This window comes from Heterodontus francisci, unplaced genomic scaffold (genome assembly GCF_036365525.1).
Source record: "Heterodontus francisci isolate sHetFra1 unplaced genomic scaffold, sHetFra1.hap1 HAP1_SCAFFOLD_562, whole genome shotgun sequence".
In the NCBI taxonomy this organism is placed as follows: domain Eukaryota; kingdom Metazoa; phylum Chordata; class Chondrichthyes; order Heterodontiformes; family Heterodontidae; genus Heterodontus; species Heterodontus francisci.
Genome location: NW_027140184.1, coordinates 648,775 through 675,024, shown reverse-complemented (window position 1 = coordinate 675,024; position 26,250 = coordinate 648,775). Strand labels below are relative to the sequence as shown.

At 42.8% G+C, this 26,250-nt stretch overlaps 1 protein-coding gene across 1 annotated transcript in view; it reads right to left on the bottom strand.

The window, feature by feature from the left end:
• Window positions 1-26,250, bottom strand: part of LOC137359048 (cytochrome P450 2K6-like) — a 209,622-nt gene that overhangs the window by 13,461 nt on the left and 169,911 nt on the right. The window contains exons 5-7 of the mRNA XM_068025163.1: window positions 23,296-23,469; window positions 21,942-22,083; window positions 17,604-17,788 (exon numbers count right to left, since the gene is read on the bottom strand). Coding sequence (XP_067881264.1) covers window positions 17,604-17,788; window positions 21,942-22,083; window positions 23,296-23,469 — 501 coding nt within the window. The remainder of the gene's footprint in view (window positions 1-17,603; window positions 17,789-21,941; window positions 22,084-23,295; window positions 23,470-26,250) is intronic.

Genomic DNA, 26,250 nt, shown 5'->3' with positions numbered 1-26,250 from the left:
CTCCAAGCCTGTGCCGATCCATATCCTCTATCTAAACATGTCGCCTATTTTCTAAGGGTCTGTATCTCTTTTCTTCCTGCCCATTCATGTATCTGTCTAGATACATCTTAAAAGACGCCATCGTGCCCGCATCTACCACTTCCGCTGGCAACGCGTTCCAGGCACCCACCACCCTCTGCGTAAAGAACTTTCCACGCATATCCCCCCTAAACTTTTCCCCTTTCACTTTGAACTCGTGTCCTCTAGTAATTGAATCCCCCACTCTGGGGAAAAAGCCTCTTGCTATCCACCCTGTCTATACCTCTCATGATTTTGTACACCTCAATCAGGTCCCCCCTCAACCTCCGTCTTTCTAATGAAAATAATCCTAATCTACTTAACCTCTCTTCATAGCTAGCGCCCTCCATACCAGGCAACATCCTGGTGAACCTCCTCTGCACCCTCTCCAAAGCATCCACATCCTTTTGGTAATGTGGCGACCAGAACTGTACGCAGTATTCCAAATGTGGCCGAACCAAAGTCCTAGGAAGGAGGAATATGGGATTAGTGTAGGATTAGTATAAATGGGTGGTAGATGTCGGCACAGACTCGGTGGGCTGAAGGGCCTGTTTCAGTGCTGTATCTCTAAACTAAACTAAAAAACTAAATACACTTACATAAAGACAGACAAATATACAGACAAAGGCATACATAGAGTTACAGAGACACAAAGAAACACTTACATACAGACTTTCAAATAAACAGACAAACACATACATACAGTTGCGCACACACACGTACACATAGATAAACCTTCATACAGACATAAAAATACACGGACAAACCCATATATACAGTTACACGCACACACACAAAGATACACTTACATGCAGACATACAAATGCACATATACAGTTACCTACACACTCACAAAGATGCAAATACATACAGACATACAAATACACAGCCATATTCATATATACAGTTACAAACACACACACAAAGATGCACTTAGATACAGGCATACAAATACACAGCCATATTCATATATACAGTTACAAACACACACACAAAGATGCACTTAGATACAGGCATACAACTAGACAGAAAAAACACGTACATACAGTTACACACAAACACACAAAGATACACTTACATACAGACATAACAGAGACCGAATAAACACATATAGAGTTACACACACACACAAAGATGCAATTACATACAGGTATACAAATACACAGACATATCCATATATACAGTTATACACACCCAACAAAGATACACTTACATACAGACATAAAATAGACAGAAAAACTCATAGATTACACACACACAAAGATACACTTTCATAAAGACATGGAAATACACAGACAAACACATATATATATAAAAGCAAAATACTGCGGATGCTGGAAATCTGAAACAAAAACAAGAAATGCTGGATTCACTCAGCAGGTCAGGCAGCATGTGTGGAAAGAGAAGCAGAGTTAACGTTTCGGGTCAGTGAACATCAACGCAAGCTCGAGGAACAGCATCTCATCTACCGATTAGGCACACTACAGCCTGCCGGACTGAACATTGAGTTCAATAATTTCAGAGCATGACAGCCCCCCACTTTACTTTCATTTTTAGTCAATTTTAGTTATTTTTTCTTCCTTCTTTTTTTTTTACATTCCATTTTACATTTTTTACAATCTTTTTTTGCATTTATTTCATTTCATCTTAGTTTGTTCAGTTTGCTTACCCATTGTTTTTTCAGGTTGTTTTTCTTCAGGTTTGCACTTGCTGCTGTTCAATATTCAGTATATTCACACCTAATCTGTACTAATGCTTTGTCTTTCAACACACCATTAACATATTGTTTGCCTTTGCTCCGTGACCTTTTGGTCAGCTATGTGGCCTGGTCCAATCTACACCTTCTCCTTTGTTATCTCTTGCCCAACCCCCACCTCACTTGTTTATAATCTGTGACTTTTCTAATATTTGTCAGTTCCGAAGAAGGGTCACTGACCCGAAACGTTAACTCTGCTTCTCTTTCCACAGATGCTGCCAGACCTGCTGAGTGAATCCAGCATTTCTTGTTTTTGAAACACATATATATAGTTACACACACATACAAAAACACACACACACAGTCACACAGACAAACAAATGTATACATTTACACACACACACACAATGGCACACTTACATACAGACATACAAATATACAAACACATATATATATATAGTCCCAAGCACACACAAAGATATACTTACATACAGACAAAGAAATATACAGACAAATGCATACATAGTGTTACACACACACACTGAAAGATGCACTTACATACAGCCATACAAATACAGGTCCATACAGTTACATAAACAAAAATATACACTTACATACAGATATACAAATACACAGACAAGCACATATATACAGTTAGACACACACACACAATGAAACTCTTGCATACAGACATGCAAATACACAGACAAACACATACATACAGGTGACATAGAACCATGAAGCTACACTTACATACCGACATTCAGATACACAGAAAATCTAATACATACAGTTACACAAAAAGATATACTTAAATACAGGCATGCAAATACCTAGAACACACACATATACAGGTACACGTGCACATAAATCTACACTTACATACAGACATACAAATATACAGACAAAAACATACATAGTTACACACACACACACACAAAGAAAAATGAACATACGGACATACAATTACACAGATAAACACATACATACAGTAACACACACACACAGAAAGATACACTTACATACAGACATAAAAATTCACAAACACAAATATACAGCTAAACACACACACACAATGATACACTTACATACAGACATACAAATGAACAGACAAACACATGCATACAGTTACACACACACAAAGATAATCTTACATACAGACATACAAATATACAGACATGGCCTAGAAAGCCACTCAGTTCAAGGGCAATTAGGGATGGGCAATAAATGCTGGCCTGGCCTGCGATGCCCACATCCCATGAATGAATTAAAAAAAACATATATAAAGATACACACACACACACACACACACACACACACACATACAAAGATAGACTTACATACAGACATACAAATGAACAAACACATGCATACAGTTACACACAAACAAAAAGTTATACTTACATACAGATATGTAGATACACAGACAAACAAATACATAAAGTTATACACAAACAAAGATACACATAGATACTGAAATAGAAATACACAGATAAATGCATATATAGAGTTGCACACACACACAAAGATACACTTACATACAGACATACAAATACACAGATAGGCACATATATACAATTACACTTACACAAATACATTTACATACAGGCATACAAATGTGCAGACAAACACATACATAGAGTTGCACATAGACACAGACACAATGATACACTTACATACAGACATACCAATACACAAACACATATATACAGTTACACATACACACACACAAAGATATACTTAAATACAGACACACAAATATGCAGATGAACACACACTTACAGTAAAATACACACACAAACACACAAAGATACACTTATATACAGACATACAAATAGACAGATATACATACTGTTACAAACAGACACACAAAGATATGCTTACATACAGACATACAAATACACAGACAAACCCACACATAATGTTACAAACACACACAAAGATGCACTTCCATATAGACATACAAATACAAAGACAAACATATACATACTGATACAAACACACATACACAATCATATACTTAAATACAGACATAGAAATACAAAAACTAATACATACAGTTACACACACAAAGATACACTTACATCCAGAGATACAAATGCGCAAACACATATATACAGTTACACACACATACAAAAATACACTTACACACAGACATACAAATACAAAGACAAACTCATATATACAGTTATCCACCACAAATACACAAACATACAGACATAGAAATACACAGACAAACACATACATACAGTTACACACACACACACACACACAAAGATACATTTCCTTACAGACATGGAAATACACATACAAACACATACATACAGTTTCACAAACATACACACACACAAAGGTACACTTACATACAAACATACAAATACACAGAAAAACACATACATACAGGTGACACACAAACAAAAAGTTATACTTGCATACAGATATGTAAACACACAGACAAACAAATACTTAAAGCTATGCACAAATGAAGATACACTTACATACTGACATTGAAATACACAGACAAACACATACATACATTTAAAATACACAAACACCCAAAGATACATTTCCATACAGACATACAAATACACAGACAAACGCATATATACAATCACACACACACACACATATACTTAAATACAGACATACTAATATGCAGGCGAACACATACATACAGTTAAATACACATACACAAGCACACAAAGATAAACTTACATACAGACATATAAATACAGAGAAAAACACATACATATAGTTACAAACACACACACAAAGATACACATACATATAGACATACAAGTACACAAACACATATACAGTTACACACACAAAGATACACTTACAAACAGACATACAAATGCACAGAGAAACACATACATACAGTTTCACACACACACACAAAGATACACTTTCATACAGGCACACAAATACACAGACAAACAAATACATACAGATACACACAGACACACAAAGATACACTTACATACAGACATAAAATTACACATACATACAGATACATACACACACACAAAAATATACACTTTCATGCAGACATACAAATACACAGACAAACGCATAGCTACACACATACACAGATATACTTAAATACAGACATATAAATATGCAGACGAGCACATACATACAGTTAAATACACATACACAAGCACAAACTTACATGCAGACATACAAATACACAAACACATATATACAGTTACACACACAAAGATACACTTCCTTGTAGACATGGAAATACACAGACAAATACATATATAGTTTAGTTTAGTTTAGAGATACAGCACTGAAACAGGCCCTTCGGCCCACCGAGTCTGTGTCGATCATCAAACACCCATTTATACTAATCCTACACTAATTCCATATTCCTACCACATCCCCACCTGTCCCTATATTTCCCTACCACCTACCTATACTAGGGGCAATTGCTAATAGCCAATTTACCTATTAACCTGCAAGTCTTGGACATGTGGGGGGAAACCGGAGCACCCAGAGGAAACCCATGCAGACACAGGGAGAACTTGAAAACTCCACACAGGCAGTACCCAGAATTGAACCCGGGTCGCTGGAGCTGTGAGGCTGCAGTGCTAACCACTGCGCCACTGTGCAGTTACACAAACACACACACACACAAAGGTACACTTACATACAAACATACAAATACACAGAAAACACATACAGACAGTTAAAACACACAAACACCCAAAGATACACTTACATACAGACATACAAATACACAGACATACTTAAATGCAGACATCCAAATATGCAGACGAACACATACATACAGTTAAATACACATATACATACACAAGCACACAAAGATAAACATACATACAGGCATACAAATACAGAGAAAAACACATACATATAGTTACAAACACACACACAAATATACACATACATACAGACATACAAGTACACAAACAAATATATACAGTTACACACTCAAAGATACAGTTACAAACAGACATACAAATGCACAGAGAAACACATACATACAGTTTCACACACACACACAAAGAAAAATTAACATACAGACATGCAATTATGCAGCTAAACACATACATACAGTTACACACACAGAAAGTTACACTTACATGCAGACATAAAAATACACAGACAAACACATATATACAGTTAAACACAAATGCAATGATACACTTACATAGATACATACAAATACACAGACAAACGCATACATAAAGTTACACACACACACACAAGATAGACTTACATACAGACATACAAAATACACAGACAAACACATGCATACAATTACACACACACACAAAACGATACACTTACATACAGACATACAAATACAGACAAACACATACATAAAGTTACACACATACACACAAACATACCCTTTATTACAGACATACAAATACACAGAAAAACACGTACATACAGGTGACACACAAACAAAAAGTTATACTTGCATACAGATATGTAAACACACAGACAAACATACATAAAGTTATGCACAAATGAAGATACACTTACATACTGACATAGAAATACACAGACAAACACATACATATGGTCACACACACACACAAAGATACACTTTCATACAGGCACACAAATACACAGACAAACAAATACATACAGATACACACAGACACACAAAGATACACTTACATATAGACATAAAATTACACATATATATAGATACATACACACACACAAAAAGCTACACTTTCATACAGACATACAAATACACAGATAAGCACATATATACAATTGCACATACACAAATATATTTACATACAGGCATACAAATGCGGAGACAAACACATACATAGAGTTGCACATAGACACACACACAATGATACACTTACATACAGACATACCAATACACAAACACATACATGCAGTTACAAACGCACACACACAAAGATACACTTACATACAGACATACAAATACACAAACACAAATATACAGTTACACACACACACACAAAGAAATACTTAAATACAGACATATGAATATGCAGATGAACACATACATACAGTAAAATACACACACACAAACACACAAATACGCAGACAAATGCATATATAGTTATACACACAAGCATAAACTTATATACAGACATACAAATAGAGAGAAAACACATGCATATAGTTACAAACACGCACAGAAGGATACACATACATACAGACATACAAATACACAGTCATACACATATATACAGTTACACACAGGCACACACAAAGATACATTTACATACAGACATACAAATACACAGAAAAACAAATACATACATATAGTTACGAACACACACACAAAGATACACATACATACAGATGTACAAATACACAGAAAAACACATATATACAGTTACACACATAAAATACACTTACATACAGACATACAAATAATTAGACAAACACATACATTCAGTGACACATACACACACAAAGATATACTTAAATACAGAAATACAAATAGGCAGGCAAACACATACATACAGACAAATACACACACACACAAACACAAAGATACTCTTACATACAGACATACAAATAAACAGACAAACACGTACATACAGTTACACACATACACACACAAAGATACACTTTCATACAGACATACAAATACACAGACAAACAGATATACAAAATTACACAGACATATACACACACAAAGATACTCTTACATACCGACATATTAATACACAGACAAACACATATATACAATAACACATCAACAAATACATTTACATGCAGGCATACAAATGCAGAGGATAACACATAGATATAGTTACACACACACACAACGAAACATTTGCATACATACATACAAATACACAAACACATACAAACAGTTATACACACACAAAGATATACTTACATAGAGATGTAAGGGCAGACATGTAAGCTGGGGGTGGCACAGTGGCGCAGTGGTTAGCACCGTAGCCTCACAGCTCTAGCGACCCGGGTTCAGTTCTGGGTACTGCCTGTGCGGAGTTTGCAAGTTCTCACTGTGACCACGTGAGTTTCCACTGGATACTCCGTTTCCTCCCACAGCCAAAGATTTGCAGGTTGATCGGTAAATTGGCCATTGTAAATTTCCCCTAGTGTAGGTAGGTGGTAGCAGAATAGTGGGGATGTGGTCGGGAATATGGGGTTAAATGTAGGATTAGTAGAAATGGGTGGTTGTTGGTTGGCACAGACTCGGTGGGCCGAAGGGCCTGTTTCAGTGCTGTATCTCTAAAAAATTAAAAAATATATACAAATGCATATATACAGTTACACACAAACAAAATGTACTTACATACAGACATACACAGACAAACAGATACCATACAGTTAAACACACACATATAGTGACACGTACATGCAGACATACAAATACACAGATATAGTTAAACACACATACAACGATGCACTTACATACAGACATGCAAATACACAGACAAACATATACATGCATACACACACACAAAGATATACTGACATACAAATACACAGTTACACACTCACACACAAGGATAAACTTAAATACAGACATAAACATACACAAACAGATATATACATGTACACACACGCTTAAAGCTACACTCACATACAGAAATACAAATACACAGACAAAGACATATATACAATATACATACACCCAAAGATATACAGACAAAGACATATATACAGTAGACACGCACCCAAAGATACACTTACATAAAGACATACAAATACACAAACACATATACAGGTACACATACAATTAAAGCTACAGTTAAATACAGACATACAAAGACAAACACATATATACAGTTAAGCTCACACAAATTCATTTATATACAGACATACAAATACACAGACAAACACATAAAAACAGTTATACACACACATGAAAATATACTTCCATATAGACATGCAAATACACAGAAAAACACCTACATACAGCTAAATACACACACACAATATACACTTACATACAGACATACAACTACTCAAACACATACATAAAGTTACACACATACACACAAACACAGATCGACTTACTTACAAATACACAGACAAACACGCACACACATAGTCACGCACATACACACAAACATACGCTTTCATACAGGCATACAAATACACAGAAAAACACATATATACAGGTGACACACAAACAAAACATTATACTTACATACAGATATGTAAAAACACAGACAAACAAATACATACAGTTATACACAAACAAAGATACACTTACATACAGACATAGAAATACACAGACAAATGCATATATACAGTTACACACACAAAGATAAACTTAAATACAGACATACAAATACTTAGACAAACACATACATACAGTGACAGATACACATACACAAAGATATACTTAAATACAGAAATACAAATATGCTGACAAACACATACATACAGACAAATACACACACACACAAACACAAAGATACTCTTACATATAGCCATACAAATAATCAGACAAACACCTACATACAGTTACACACACACAAAGATACACCTACATACAGACATCCAAATACACAGACAAATGCATATATATAGTTACACATAACACAAAAAGATACACTTACATACAGACGTACAAATACACAGACAAACACATATATACAGGAACACACACAATTAAAGCTGCACATACATACAGACATAAAAATACACAGACAAACACACCTTTGGCCTCCTTGTCTCGAGACACAATGGGTAAGAGACTGGAGGTGGTCAGTGGTTTGTAGAGCAGCACCTGGAGTGGCTATAAAGGCCAATTCTAGAGTGACAGATTCTTCCACAGGTACTGCTGATAAAATTGGTTGTCGGGGCTGTTACACAGTTGGCTCTCCTCTTGCGCTTCTGTCTTTTTTCCTGCCAACTGCTAAGTCTCTTCGACTTGTCACACTTTCGCCCCGCATTTATGGCTGCCCGCCAGGTCTGGCGATCACTGACAACTGACTCCCACGACTTGAGATCAATGACATAGGACTTCATGTCACGTTTTTAAAGTGGAGACATGGACGGCCGATCTGTCTGATACCAGTGGCGAGCTCGCTGTACAATGTGTCGTTGGGAATCCTGCCATCTTCCATGCGGCTCACATAGCCAAGCCATCTCAAGCGCTGCTGGCTCAGTAGGGTGTATATGCTAGGGATGTTGGCCTCCTTGAGGACTTCTGAGTTGGAGATATGGTCCTGCCACCTGATGCCAAGGATTCTCCAGAGGCAGCGAAGATGGAATAAATTGAGACGTCGCTCTTTGTTGACATACATTGTCCAGGCCTCGCTGCTGCAGTGCGGACACAGGCTTGATATACTCGGACTTTTGTGTTCCGTGTCAGTGCGCCATTTTCCCACACTCTCTTGGCCAGTCTGGACATAGCAGTGGAAGCCATTCCCATGCGCTTGTTGATTTCTGCATCGAGAGACAGGTTACTGGTGATAGTTGAGCTGAGGTAGGTGAACTCTTGAACCACTTCCAGAGCGTGGTCGCCGATATTGATGGATGGAGCATTACTGACGTCTTGTCCCATGAAGTTTGTTTTCTTGAGGCTGATGGTTAGGCCAAATTCATTGCAGGCAGCCACAATCCTGTCGATGAGTCTCTGCAGACAATCTTCAGTGTGAGATGTTAAAGCAGCATGTCAGCAAAGAGGAGTTCCCTGATGAGGACTTTCCGTACTTTGGTCTTTGCTCTTAGACGGGCAAGGTTGAACAATCTTCCCCCTGATCTTGTGTGGAGGAAAATTCCTTCTTCTGGAGACTTGAATGCATGTGAGAGCAGCAGGGAGAAGAAAATCCCAAACAGTGCAGGTGCGAGAACACAGCCCTGTTTCACGCCACTCAGTATAGGAAAGGGGTCTGATGAGGTGCAGCTATGCTGAATTGTACCTTTCATATTGTCATGGAATGAGGTGATGATACTTAGTAGCTTTGGTGGACATCTGATCTTTTCTAGTAGTCTGAAGAGACCACGTCTGCTGACGAGGTCAAAGGCTTTGGTGAGATCATTGAAAGCAATGTAGAGGGGCATCTGTTGTTCACGGCATTTCTCCTGTGGCTGGTGAAGGGAGATCCAATGATGGATCTCTCTGTTCGAAAACCACACTGTGCCTCAGGGTAGACAGGCTCAGCTAGATTCTGGAGCCTGTTAAAAGCGACTCGAGTGAAGACTTTCCCCACTATGCTGAGCAGGGAGATTCCACGGTAGTTGTTGCAGTCACTGTGGTCACCCTTGTTCTTATAGAGGGTGATGATATCAGCATTGCGCATGTCCTGGGGTACTGCTCCCTCGTCCCAGCACAGGCAAAGCAGTTCATGTAGTGCTGAAAGTATAGCAGACTTGGCACTCTTGATTATTTCAGGGGTAATGCCGTCCTTCCCAGGGGCTTTTCCGCTGGCTAAAGAATCAATGGCATCACTGAGATCCGATTTTGTTGGCTGTACGTCCAGCTCATCCATGACTGGTAGAGGCTGGGCTGCATTGCGGGCAATCTCAGTGACAACATTTTCCCTGGACTATAGTTCTAGGTAGTGCTCAACCCAGCGGTCCATTTGCTTGCGTTGGTCAGTGATTACGTCCCCTGATTTAGATTTGAGGGGGGCGATCTTCTTGATGGTTGGCCCAAAAACTCTCTTAATGCCATCATACATTCCTTTGATGTTTCCGGTGTCTGAGGCCAGCTGAATATGACTGCATAGGTGTTGCCAATAGTCATTTGCACAGCACCTGGTTGTTCTTTGTGCAGCGCTTCTGGCTGCTTTAAGTGCTACGGATGATAGCTTGCTGGGGGCTTTCTTGTAGTTCAACAGTGCAATGCGCTTAGCAGCTATGACAGGTTCCAGCTCTTCAAAGTGAGATTGAAACCAGTCTGCATTCTGCTTCACACATTTTCCATAGGTGGTCATTGCTGAGTCATAGATGGTGTCTCTGATGTGGGCCCACTTGGTCTCAGCATCCCCTGTGGGAGTGTTTTGAAGGGCTGTTACAAGTGAATTTAGAAATTTTTGTAACAGCTGTAGATAAGAAATTCTGCCAGTGTTGATGCGTGGGCGGCCCTTCTGCTTGGAGTGATGCAACTTCTTTGGTCGGAGTCTAACCATGCTGCACACCAGGGAGTGGTCGGTGTCGCAGTCCGCACTGTGGAAGCTGCGTGTGATTTGAACACTGCTTAAGGAGGCTCACCTTGTGACGATGAGGTCCAGCTGGTGCCAACGACGTGATCTTAGGTGTCTCCATGAACCCTGATGACAGGGTTTAGTGTGAAAGAACGAGTTGGTGATGCAGAGGTTATGATAGGTACACAACTCAAGCAGTCGCTGTCCATTCTCATTCATCCTTCCAATCCCATAGCGCCCAAGGCAGGAGGGCCATGAGTCATGGTCGGCCCCAACCCTGGCATTAAAGTCCCCCAGCAGGAACAAATGTTCGGTATTGGAGATGCTACTAATGACATGATGGAGTTCCTTGTAGAACTGGTCTTTAGCTTCAGGTGGGGAGCAGAGTGTTGGAGCATAGATGCTGAGTAGGTGTACTGGACCAGAGGCTACGAGCAGTCGGATGGACAGTATGCGTTCCGAGCCATTTGAAGGTGGCTTGATCATGCTGAGCAAGGAGTTTCTGATGGCGAAGCCCACTCCATGCTGTCTTGGTTTTTCAGGATCCCTGCCCTGCCAGAAGAAGGTGTAGTCTTGCTCTCTTAGAGAAACACTCGCAGGGAGGCGAGTCTCCTGAAGTGTTGCAATGTCCACATTGAGTCTATTGAGCTTGTTGTTAATGATGGCCGTCTTCTGAGAATCATTGATTTGTCTAGGGTCTTCCGATAGGCCAGGACACATAGTTCTGACGTTCCAGCTTGCAAAACGAAGGGCTGGTACCTTATTTCCTTTTTTTGTCGTGCTGTTTGGTGCGGTGTTACAGTCCACTTTTCAGGCAATGACCTTCAGCTCCAAGCACCCATTGAAGCAGGCAGACTGTGGCGGGACAGAACTTTACTGATCGGGGGCTGCCCGGTTTGAGGCAGGCGGTAGCTGTCCAGTGAGATGTGATGACCTCTCTCACTGACAAAGGCAACCCGTGGCGCCAATCTCTACGCCAATTGAGGTGGACTTATAACCCATAACTGCTGCCTTCCGTGTTGTTTTGGTCGCTGTGAGGCGACTATGGAGTGACCTCTCCGTGGCGCATGCCTGGGCGGATGTATAGAGGTTGTGAGTTGCCCAAGCATCAAAACCCCCCTCTCGGCCTTCCTGGTGGGGTCCAAAGGAGAGCGGAGCATGACATTTGGCACCGGTATGGCTGCAGGAACTGCCGGAAACATGCCAAAGGTGACACATGACCGTCTTCGGGGTTCCCTTCCGTATTTTCTGTTAGGGTTTACTCCCTTAGCCTTGGTCTCTCCCGAGACGCCCACAAGGCAGTGGGGTTGTTAGAGCCCCTGCTCAGGGATAGGTGGATGCCGGTGGCAGGAGGTGGGGGGAAGGGGGTGTGGGGGGGGATGGGGTGCGGGGGGATGGGGTGCGAGGGGGAGAGGGGGTGCGAGGGGGAGGGGTGCAGTGGGAAGGGGTGGAGGGAATGGGGTGCGAGGGGGAGCTGGGAAGGGGGCTGCAGGGGGTGTAGAGGAGGGGAAGATGGTGAGAGGGGGGAGCTGGGAAGTGCGGTGCGAGGGGGTGGGGGGAAGGGAGTACGAGGGGAGTGAGCTGGGAAGGGGGAGTGGGGGGGGGGGAGGGGGGAGGAAGGGGGGGTGCAGGTAATAAAATATTTCATCAGCTCCCACCATAGGCCACAGTTTCAAAGCGTCCGCAGGCGGTTTCCAGCTCGAAGCACATCTGCAGCACAATGTCGGCGAATTCGTGCTGGTACTGGCACTCGAAGCTGTTGCCCAGCTCCCGGAGGATGCAGTGAACTTGCTCGGCGGCGGCGGAGGAGGCAGGAGCAGCCCGGAGCCTGCGGGAGCAACTCCCGCTGCTGGGAATCGGGGAGCCGCTAGCCTGCTCCTGCAGCCTACTCCACAGTACATCCTGGCCGACTGGAAATAAGCCTCCAGTGTACGGAAAGGAGCTGCACAGGCCCCCGAAGATGAGGGCCAGGTGAATACACAGAAAAACACTTACATACAGTTACATACACACAAAAAATACACATACATACATTCACACAAATACACAGGTAAACACAAATATACAGTTACACACACACAGTACACTTACAAACAGACAGACAAACAGACCCCCACATACACAAACATAAGAACCTAAGAAAAAAGAAGCAGAGTCGGCCATTCGGCCCCTGAACCCTACTCTGCCATTTAAAATGATCATAGCTGTCCCAGTCATTAATATAGGTCATAAATAGTTGAGGCTCCATCACTGATTCCTGTGGGACTCCACGAGTTAAAGTTTGCCAACCTGAAAATGACCCATTTATCCCTCCCAGACCTGTGACAGGGTTCCTCTTTTCTTCATTTTCCACCCCACCAGCCTCCACATCCAAAGGATCATCCTCCACCATTTCCGCCACCTCCAGCGTGATGCCACCACCAAATGCATCTGCCCCTCCCCTCCCCTGGGAGCATTCCAAAGGACACCCTGATCCACTCCTCCATTACACCCAAAACCTCGTCCCCTGCCCATGGTTCCTTGCCATGCAATCACAGGAGCTGTAGTACCTGCCCTTTTACCTCCTCTCTCCTCACCATCCAAGACCACAAACACTCCTTTCAGGTGAAGCAGCGGTTTACTTGTACTTCTTTCAATTTAGTACACTGCTTCACGGTGCTGTGTTTCTTTTTCTCTCCTTGGTAATATTAAGAGTGTAAAGAGTGATTTAAGAGTGTAAAGTGAACAGTGCACCTTTAAGAACTCTCCAGAGACAGTGAGGCAAGGTGCATTCTAATTGCCAAGCAACAGCCACAGCGAGAGAGAGAGAACACCGGATTCAATGTTGCAGGTTTGACTTTGAAAACTAGCTGGCAAAAACTGGTTTGAGCAGTCAGTTAAGAGCTCTCTGAGAGAAAATTTAAACTGAAGGGCAAAGAGCTGTGCAATTTCTCTCTGAAGAAAATTTTACAAAGCAACAAGATGAATTAATTCCCTTAGTAAAACGAGAAAATCTTTTCTTTCTTAACAAAGTATCAGTATTGCTGTGTTTATCACTGAAGGGACAGTTAATGCTACAACTGCTGAACTGAACTGCTGAATTCTTATCTTTGGAAGGACCTTCTGTTTCATCAGACCTTGGAAGACTGCAAGTGAACTTTGACTGTGTTGTATTGGAAAACTCCATTCATCAGGAACGTAACTTGCAAAGTCCTTATTTTTATATGTTTTTGGGCAGCAAATTAAAAACCAAACTACTGTTAGTTCAAGCATATGTATATGAATACGGGAGTTAGATTTTTAAATAAAAAGTTATAAGGTCTTTATGTATTGGTTTATCTTAGTCGTGTATAAGATTTTAGTTTTTTTCAAATTAATAGTTAATTTTTTGATATCTAAAGATACCTGGATTGGTTTGCTTCGTTCGGGGGTTACGAGATTGTTCAATTCAGCTCCTTTTTATTTGATTTGGAAAGCTTAAAGAAATATGATGCGACCTGTGTAGCGACGGGACTGAATTGACAGTGCGTTGCTCCCACCATGATCAGAATCATACATTTTGATTGGGGGCTTTGTCCTACGCAGTCGAGGCAACCACATTCACTGCTCACAATGCAGTCTCCTCTACGTTGGGAGACCAAATGTAGATTGGGTGACTGCTTTGTGGAACACCTCCGCTCATTCAGAAAGCATGACCCTGAGCTTCCGGTTGCTTGCCATTTCAACACATCCACTGCTCTCATGCCCACATTTCTGTCCTTGGCCTACTGCTGTGTTCCAGTGAACATCAACGCAAGCTCAAGTAACAGCACCTGATCTTTCTGATGAGGTACTCTACAGTGTGCCAGACTGAACATTGAGTTCAATAATTTCAGAGCACAACTGACCCTTTTTTTATTATTATTTCATTTTGTTTTATCATTTTTTTAACCATGTGTGTCCTAAAATGCATTTTTCATGCTTGTGCTTTTGGCTAGGGCTGTTCATTGTTCTGTCATTAACACTCTTTCTCCACTAATGCTTTGTCTTTCACCGCACCATTAGTACGCTCTCTTTGTCTTTGTCAGTTAATCTCTCTGGCCCTCTGTCCTATTACACACCTTCCCTTTTGTTTTCTTACCCCCCACCCCTGCTTTACCTGCTTAAAACCTACTACATTTCTAACCTTTGCCAGTTCTCTTGAAAGGTCACAGACCTGAAACATTAACTCTGCTTCTCTCTCCACAGATGCTGCCAGGCCTGCTGAGTATATTCAGCACTTTCTGTTTTTATTTCAGATTTCCAGCATCTGCAGTACTTTGCTTTTATTTTAGAGGAAACATACTATCCTGGATTCACATCTGTGGCCACAGAAAAGCCTGCCTGTTCCCCTCATTATTGAATCCCCCATCACTATTGCTTTCCCAGTCTTCCTGTTCCTCCACCCCACAACCCCCCCCCCCACCCCCCACCCAGTACAGCTTCGCCAGCCATGGTGCCATGGGCTAAGATCACAGCAGGGCAGCAGATGCATGGGAACACCACTACCTGCACTCCTGCACTTCCTGCCTGGTCCTTCGTGATTGCCCAATCGTCGCCCATTCCCACTTTGACTGCATACCCTTAAGCTGCATGGTGACCACATCAGGAATCCTGCTATCCACAAAACCCTCAGACTTGTGGATGCTCCGCAGTGACTCCAGCTGCTGCTCAAGCACTGAAACCTGGAGCTCAAACTGCTGTAGCTGGCGACACTTCCTGCTCATGGGAGGACTGAAATTGGCAATGGGGCTCCCAGCTCCAGGCCGCAAAAGAGGCCTTTCAGAGCCCCCACCCCCAGCACGATTCAATGACAGTCAGGCATATAGAAGTCCCAGATTTTAGTACAATAAAACATTTTGTGACACTCCTTAATCCACACTTGGTCAAATACTGCCTTGATGTCAAGGCCAGTCATTGTTACCTCACCCCTGGAAGTCAGCTCTTTCATCCATGTTTGAACCAAGGCTGTAATGAAGTCTGGAGCTGAATGGTCTTGTCAGAACCCAAACCCAGCATTGGTGAGCAGGTTATTGCTAAGTAAGTGCCGCTTGATAGCACTGTCAATGTGACCTTCCATTAGTTTGCTGATGATTGAGAGTTGTCCCTGGTCAGCCTCCAGCACCTAAATAATGTCAGATATACATCCAATATCATATTGTACTTGGTGTTGTCGAGGCATACCCGGAGAAAGCCATCTATAATAGGCTTTAGTCTCCTTGAAAGCACAAAAAGGTGGGTCTAATTTCAGGACCGAAACCAGAAATTGTTTTACACTGAACACATTAAACCTGTCATGTTCAGGATTACCAGGTCCAGATGTTTGCTTAAGTTGTGGCAACAGGAAGTAGTGCATGACAAGGAAGTGCTTAGTATATTATAGAGTCATGGAGAGATACAGCACTGAAACAGGTCCTTCGGCCCACCGTGTCTGTGCCGACCATCAACCACCCATTTATACTAATCCTACATTAATCCCATATTCCCTGCCTACACTAGGGGCAATTTTACAATGGCCAATTTACCTATCAACCTGCAAGTCTTTGGCAGTGGGAGGAAACCGGAGCACCCGGTTTAAAGACAAATGTTGTCAAAAATTGTCACCAATTTTACCCTCCTTACTAAAGGTTTATCAAAACTGGTTGAATTGAAAATGAAACAGCAAACCTCCTTAATTGCTGAGAGTTACAAACCTCTAACAAACATCCATTCCACACTCTCACGCTCACCACCTGCAGTTTTACCTTGGGAATGAAATATCCTCCGAGGTATGTGTCACCAATATTTGAGCGCTGAATTATTGGAATGACATTGGCAAACCTCACGGCCTCGTGTATCACAGCATTGGTGTAGGGCAGCTTCTTTCGATCTTCCATTCTCGGAGCGCGTTCGGTTCCAATCTCCTGATCGATTTCTTCCTGAACTCTCTCTAAAAGGCAAAGCAGGAACAATTGTTGTCACATCACAACCTAAACAACAGCAAATAAAAGTGTTTTTTTTTTGTTTTATGGGATGTGGGCATTGATGGCAAGGCCAGCATTTATTGCCCATCCCTAATTGCTCTTGAGAAAGTGGTGGTGAGCTGCCTTCTTGAACCACTGCAGTCCATCTGGTGCGCATACAGCAACAGTGCTGTTGGAAAGAAGTTCCAGGATTTTGACCCAGCGACAGTGAAGGAATGGCGATATAGTTCCAAGTCAGGATGGTGTGTGACTTGGAGGGGAACTTGCAGGTGGTGGTGTTCCCGTGCATCTGCTGCCCTTGTCCTTCTAGGTGGCAGAGGTTGCGGGTTTAGAAGGTGCTGTTGAAGGAGCCTTGGTGGGTTTCTGCAGTGTTATATTTTACATAACCTGTAGCCAAGAGTATTTGACCTAACCTGTTATTATTCAGTGATAGCATCGTGGCTGCCTGGCTGAGGTGAGTGATTCTGAGCAAAAGAAAGATAGAATGAGTGGGGAGAACAGGATGATGTGTATAACTGTAATGTGTATGTGTGTGTGTATGTATGTGTGTGTATGTATGTGTGTCTGTGTGTGAGTGTGTGCATGCGTGAGTGTGTTAGCGTGTGTGTCAGTGTGTGTCAGTGTGTGTGAGTGTGTGTGTGAGTGTGTGTGTACATGTATATGTGTGTGAGTGTGTGTGCATGTGTATGTGTGTGTGTGTAAATTTGTGCAAGTGTGTGTGTGTACATGTGTGTATGTGTGTGTATGCGTGTGCTTGTGTATCTGTGTTTGTGTGAGTGTGTGTGTATAAGTGTGTAAGTGTGTTTGTGAGTGTGAGTGTGTTTGTGACTATGTGTGTGTATGTGTGTAACTCTGTGTATGTGTGTGTGAGTGCGTGTGTGTGAGAGTGTATGTGTGTGTGTGTGAGTGTGTGTGTATGTGTATGTGAGTGAGTGTGTGTGCATCAGTGTATATGTGTGAATGTGTATGTGTGTGTGAGTGTGCATGTGAGAGTGTGTGTGAGAGTGTGTATGTGTATGTCTGCGTGTACGTGTGTGTGAGTGTGTGTGTACGTGTGTGTGTGAGAGACTGTGTGTGTATGTGTGTAAGTGTGTATGTCTATGTGTGTATGAGTGTGTGTGTCAGTGTGAGTGTATGTGTGTGCAAGTGTTTGTGTGTACATGTATGTGTATGTATACGTGTGCTTGTGTATATATGTGTAAGTGTGTGTGTACGTGTGTGTGTGTGTACGTGTGTGTTTGTTGGAGCAGGTGGATGAGTGCTGTCTAAGGAGCCTTGGTGCATTGCTGCAGTGCATCTTGCAGATGGTACACACTGCTGCCACTGTGTGTCGGTGGTGGAGGGAGTGAATGTTTGTAGATGGGGTGCCAATCAAGCGGGCTGCTTTGTCCTGGATGGTGTCGAGCTTCTTGAGTGTTTTTGGAGCTGCACCCATCCAGGCAAGTGGAGAGTATTCCATCACACTCCCGATTTGTGCCTTGTAGATGGTGGACAGGCTTTGGGAAGGTGGGTTAATCACTAGAGAATTCCCAGCCTCTGACTTGTTCTTATATTTATATGGCTGCTCAAGGATGTTGATAGTGCGGGATTCACCACTGAACATCAAGGGGTGATGGTTAGATTCTCTCTTGTTGGACATGGTCATTGCCTGGCACTTGTTGGCACTTACTTGCCACTTATCAGCCCAAGCCTGGATATTGTCCAAGTCTTGCTGCACTTCTACACGGACTGCCTCAGGATCTGAGGAGTCATGAATGGTGCTGAACATTGTGCAATCACATCCCCATTTCTGACCTTATGATTGAAGGAAGGTCATTGATGAAGAAGCTGAAGATGGTTGAGCCTAGGACACAACCCTGAGGAACTCCTGCAGTGATGTCCTGGAGCTTAGATGATTGACCTCCAACAACAACGACCATCTTCCTTTGAGCTAGGTTTGACTCCAACCAGCGGAGAGTGTTCCCTCTGATTCCCGACTTCAGTTTTTCTAGGGCTCCTTGATGCCATACTAGGTCAAATGCTGCCTTGATGTCAAGCGCAGTCACTCTCACCTCACCTCTTGAGTTCAGCTCTTTTGTCTATGTTTGAACCAGGGCTGTAATGAGGTGAGGAGCTGAGTGGACCTGGCGGAACCCAAACTGAGCGTCACTGAGCCGGTTATTGATAAGCAAGTACCACTTGATGACAATGTCAATGACACCTTCCATCACTTTACTGATGATCGAGAGTAAATTGATGGGGCGGTAATTGGCCGGGTTGGGCTTGTCCTGCTTTTTATGTACAGGACATACCTGGGCAATTTTCCACATTGCCGGGGAGATGCTTGTGTTGTAGCTGTACTGGAACAGCTTGGCTAGGGGCGCAGCAAGTTCTGGAGCACAAGTCTTCAGTACTATTGCTGAAATGTTGTCGGGGCCCATAGCCTTTGCAGTATCCAGTGCCTTCAATCATTTCTTGATATCATGCGGAGTGAATTGAATTCTGTGATGCTGGAGACTTCAGGAGGAGGCTGAGATGGATCATCAACTGGGCACATCTGGCTGAAGATTGTTGTAAATGCTTCAGTCTTCTCTTTCGTACTGACATGCTGGGGTCCCCCATCATTGAGGATGGGGATATTTATGGAGCCTCCTCCTCCAGTTAGTTGTTTAATTGTCCACCACCATTCACTGCTGGATGTGGCAGGACTGCAGACCTTAGATCTGATCCGTTGGTTCTGGGATAGCTTAGCTCTGTCTATCACATGCTGCTTACACTGTTTGGCATGCAAGTAGTCCTGGGTTGTAGCTTCACCAGGTTGACACCTCATTTTGAGGTATGCATGGTGCTGCTCCTGGCATGCCCTCCTGCACTCTTCATTGAACCAGGGTTGACCCTCCGGCTTGATGGTAATGGTAGAGTGGGCAATGCTGGGTCATGAGGTTACAGATTGTGGTTGAGTACAATTCTGCTGCTGTTCATGGCCCAAAGCGCCTCATGGATTCCCAGTTTTGGCAGGTTTTGAGCTCCCAGATCTGTTCTGAAAAAATGCCACAAAGCTCAGTGGTAGTGCCACACAACACAATGTGAAGACGGGACATCATTTTCACAGGGACTGTGTTGTGGTCACACTTACCAATACTGTCATGGACAGCTGTATCTGCAACATACAGATTGGTGAGGATGAGGTCCAGGAGGTGACAAACTCTAGAGCCTGGTTCTTTCTCACTGGAGCACAGGACCAAGAGGGGGCCATTCAGCCCCTCTAGCATGTTCAACCTGTCAATTAGATCATGGCTATCTGTACATCAACTTCAATTACCTGTCCTTGCTTCTTAGCCCTTGATACCTTGATCCAACAGAACCTTATTGATCACAGTCTTGAACATTTCAGCTGACTCGCAGCATCCTCGCATCCTGTGCATTTTCCGAGAGGGTAAGGTGGGGGTAAAATTCAACTTCAGTCAGACATGACAAATGGGCATTACCGAGAGATGGGGGGAAAGAGGGTGAAGAGACCAGGAGAGGAGAGGAATTGGGAGAGGAGCACAATCGAGAGGAGGGCGATCAGGAAGGTGGAAATCATGGGAGGGGTAATTAAGAGTGGGGTAAATTGGGAGAGGAGGATTATCAGGAGAGGGTGTGATCAGAGGAGGGGACAATATGGAGAGCAGTGATTCAGGGAATGGGGGAAGCCTGCAAAGGGTGGGGGGGGGGGGGGTGGTGACTGGGAAAAGGAGGTGACTGGAAAAGGTTAATGGGAGCAAATAGGAGAGAAGGTGATCAGGAGGGGGCAATCGGGAGTGGTGGTCAGGACAGAATTGATCATGGGATGGTCTGACTGGAGAGGATGGTGATCTAGAGTGGGGAGTATTTGGGAGAGGTGCCAAACAGGAAACCATAAGAGGTGGATGATTGGGGAGGAGGTGACCAGGCGAGGGAAGGGACAGTCGGGATGGGGATTGTGATTGTGAGAGGGGATGTATTCCACCCCCTCATCCTGCCTGTTTGACCCAGCCCTTTCTCCCACCACAAGAAGTGAAATTTCCCCTAAGCTTTTAGTCAAATCTATAAGTTTCCTCCTCAATACTGAAGTAATTGCTCCAATAAATAAATGAGTGAAACGTCTTGCCTACTTACTCTGAATCTCTGGGTATTTCACCATGAGAAGCAGACTCCACTGAAGGTTGACTGCAGTGGTTTCTGTTCCACCTGCAAACATTTCTAATATCAGCCGAGACAAATTTTTGTCATGGAAATAAGATCCTGGATTTCCCGCTTCCTGCAGAGAAGAATTGAAAGGTGAATAACAGGATTTAAACAAAATTGCTCTTTAAACAGCTGACATCAGTAAATGTGACCCTGACTATATTCGATTGTAAGAAAAACCCAACAGGTTCAATCACATCATTTGGAGAAGGAAATCTGCTGTTCCTACCCAGTCTGGACTACATGTGACTCCAGTCCCAGACCAACATGGTTGATGCATAATTTCTCTCTGAAGTGGCCCAGCAAGTCAGTCAGTGTTATTAAACTTGCTATTAATGGTTATAGAAGGCACCTTCTTAGGAAGACTTAGGAATGGGCAATGAATTTCAGCCTTGCCAATGACAGCCCAAGAATCAATGTTTAAAGAAACAATTACAGAAGGAGAGGTCATGTGAGTTCCCATCAAAGTTTATCTTGAGATAACATGGCCGTATTAATAGATATTTGTGGAATAGTATGCAGTGTTTATCAGATTGAGAAACACGTGGCTTTGATGTCACCATCTGGCAATTTGGGCAACAGAAAAATGTCAATTTTAACTCAGTAGGGTGGGACATCCCAGGGCTCGGGAGATCGAAATTTCCCTTGTGGGGCCCAGCGGTTTTCTCCTACTCCCCCAGGCCACTAAGGGGAAGTCAAAAGACATATTCTGGGTCTTTTCTGGCGCTGACTCCTCTTCCCCCTGGGTGAATCTCACAGTAAAGTCACTTCCCTGCTCAGGTCAAGAGTGACAATAGCAGTTCTTATTGTAACTTGCGAGATTGATGTAGGACATTGATGGGTGAGTCTCACGGATGATTCAAAACATCTCCACTGAACGGACGGAGTTAAAATTGCTCCTTCAATGTTATAATAGATCAGACGTGGTGTTCTGCCCAGGACATGGGGTGAGATGTTTGTATAAGACAGGAGCATTCTACTGTCTCTAGGCAGGTACATTATTGTGTCTTATAGAGCCTGCAATAAAATCAATGCAAACATTGGAAATTGGGAAACATTGTACATTACCAGTTTTTATATAATGGGAGAAGTTTAGGAAGTGGGTAAACACTGGGGGAAAGTTAACACACTCTAATATTTGAACAATATCAAGTTTCCTTTGGGGAGGGAGCGCACATTGACCTGACAATTCCAGTTACAGACGTTCAAATCCATGTGTACTGGAAAGGGATCCCAATATATCATTCAGTACTGTTTCCAATAGAGGTCTGAAAAATGATGATACCTCTTTCTGTTTGACCAGAAATGCCTCAACGTAGTTCCTCACATCACCTTCGGTCAGCTGTTCAAGAATCTTTGCAATTAAAGGCTGAATAAGAGTGTTCATTTCATTGTGCAGTTCAATGAACTCCTTGTGATTTCCAGGTAGATGTTTCAGAAAAGGGAATGCATTCAGTATCTGTAAAATGCAATCAAATATTTCAATTAGCCCAGCAGCCACACTGTTTCTCCATCATTCACAATTCCACGTTTCAGTTGTTGAAGTCAAGCTTGATGTTGCTTCTCAAAAGGATGAGTTTGTGCAGATTTACACACAGCAGTGAGAGATATTCCAAACGAAACTCCAGAATTATTTAAAGGTAAAAAGTAATCAATTCTTACTGACAAAAGTGACTGAAAATTCAATCCTGAATTTTGTACGCCCTCTCCTGGATCCATGGTAACTGGTGTCTTTTACTCTACTGTGTTAGTTCTACTGCAAGAGGACACTAGAGGGTATTAACATTTAATGGAATCCCCAACATTAACATCCTGGGACTCACCATTGATCAGAAAATTAAGTGGACCAGTGACATAAATATTGTGGATGCAAGAGCAGGTCAGAGGCTGAGAATTCTGCAGCGCTTATCTCACCTCCTGACTCCACAATGCCTGTTCACCATGTACAAGGCACAAACCAGGAGTGTGATGGAATACTCTCCACTTGCCTGGATGGGTTCAGCTCCAATAAAACTCAAGAATCTCGATACCATCCAGGACAAAGCAACCCGCTTGATTGGAAGCCCATCCACAAACATTCACTCCCTCCAACACCGACGCACAGTGGCAACAGTGTGTACCATCTGCAGCACATCCCAAACTCGCGAACTCTACCACCTAGAAGGACAAGGGCAGCAGATGCATGGAATACCACCACCTGCAAGTTCCCCTCCAAGCCACACACCATCCTGACTTGGAACTATATCACTGTTCCTTCACTGTCACTGGGTTAAACTCCTGGAACTCCCCTCCTAACAGCACTGTGGGTGTACCTACCCCACATGGACTGCAGCAGTTCAAGAAGGCAGTTCACCACCACCTTCTCAAGGGCAATTAGGGATGGGCAATAAATGCTGGCCTAGCCAGCGACACCCACATCCCATGAATGCATCTATATATATATATAGATATAAATTAAACTTTGACACAAGTGCAAGCAGGCAGTATTGCATCAACATCAAACTTCAATGGAACTGAATACTGAGCTGAAAATTTACCAGACATCCCGTGTCGTTTTGCTGAACGTTTTGCTCTATTGCCCAAGATGAATTTTTAGCTCTATGTCCTCTCAGATGGTGAACTTGCTAATAGAGTCTCCACTTGATCAAATTACTGTTTTTAAATAAGATGCTCATTTAGTGTCTCAGCCAGGCCCTCTACTTCAACAAGAATATCTCCTTTCTATTTCCAAATAGCCACGCCCATCCTTCGACTAACTTTTTTTTACTATTTATCTTACTGTAATGGTATATGATAGAACCACAGAACTATAGCACCATAGAAAAATTACGGTACAGAAGGAGGCCATTCAGCCTGTCGTGTCCATGCCGGCCAAAAAAAACTAGCTGCCCAATATAATCCCACCTTCCAGCACCTGGTCCATAGCCTTGCCGGTTACAGAACATCAAGTGCAGGTCCAGGTACCTTTTCTAAGAATTGAGGGTTTCTACCTCCACCACCATTCCTGGCAGTGAATTCCAGACACCCACCACTTTCTGGGTGAAAAAGTTTTGCCTCATCTCCCCTCTATTCCTTTGACCAATCACCTTAAATCTGTGCTCCCTGGTAATTGACCTCTCTGCTAGGGGAAGCAGGTCCTTCTTGTCTACTCTATCTAGAGCCCTCAGAATTTTGTACACCTCAATTAAGTCACCCTTCAGCCACCTCTGTTCTCAGGAAAACAACCCTGGCTGATCCAGTCTTTCCTTATAGCTGCAAATTTCAAACCCTGGCAACATTTTTTGTGGCGTATATAAATGACTTGGACATAAATGTAGGGGGCATAATCAAGAAGTTTGCAGATGATTGTCCATGTGGTAGACGGCGAGGAGGATAGCTGTTGGCTGCAGGAAGATATTGATGATCTGGTCAGATGGGCAGAAAAGTGGCAAATGGAATTCAACTTGGAGAAGTGTGAGGTGATGCATTTGGGGAGGTCAAACAAGGCAAAGAAATACACGATTAATGGAAAAATATTGAGAAGTGTAGAGGACATGAGGGACCTTGGAGTGAATGTCCACAGATCCCTGAAGGTAGCAGAACAGGTCGAAAAGGTGGTTAAGAAGGCACAGTGGCGCAGTGGTTAGCACCGCAGCCTCACAGCTCCAGCAACCCGGGTTCAATTCTGGGTCCTGTCTGTGTGGAGTTTGCAAGTTCTCCCTGTGTCTGCGTGGGTTTTCGCCGGGTGCTCCGGTTTCCTCCCACCACCAAAAAGACTTGCAGTTGATAGGTAAATTGGCCATTATAAATTGCCCCTAGTAGAGGTAGGTGGTAGGGTAATAAAGGGACAGATGGGGATGTTGTAGGGATATGGGATTAGTATAAATGGGTGATTTAATGGTCGGCACAGACTTGGTGGGCCGAAGGGCCTGTTTCAGTGCTGTATCACTAAGAAACTAAGAATTAGCCGAGGTATAGAATATAAGAGGAGGGAGGTTATTCTGGAGCTCTATAACTCATTGGCTAGGCCACAACTTGAGGACTGTGTGCAGTTCTGGTCACCTTGTTACAGAAAGGATGTAATTGCACTAGAGAGGGTACAGAGGAGATTTACGAGCATGTTGCCAGGACTGGAAACATGCAGCTATGGGGAAAGATTGGATAGGCTGGGGTTGTCCTCCTTGGAACAGAGAAGGCTGAGGGGAGATCTGATTGAAATGTACAAAATTTTGAAGGGCCTGGATAGAGTGGAGGTGAAGGG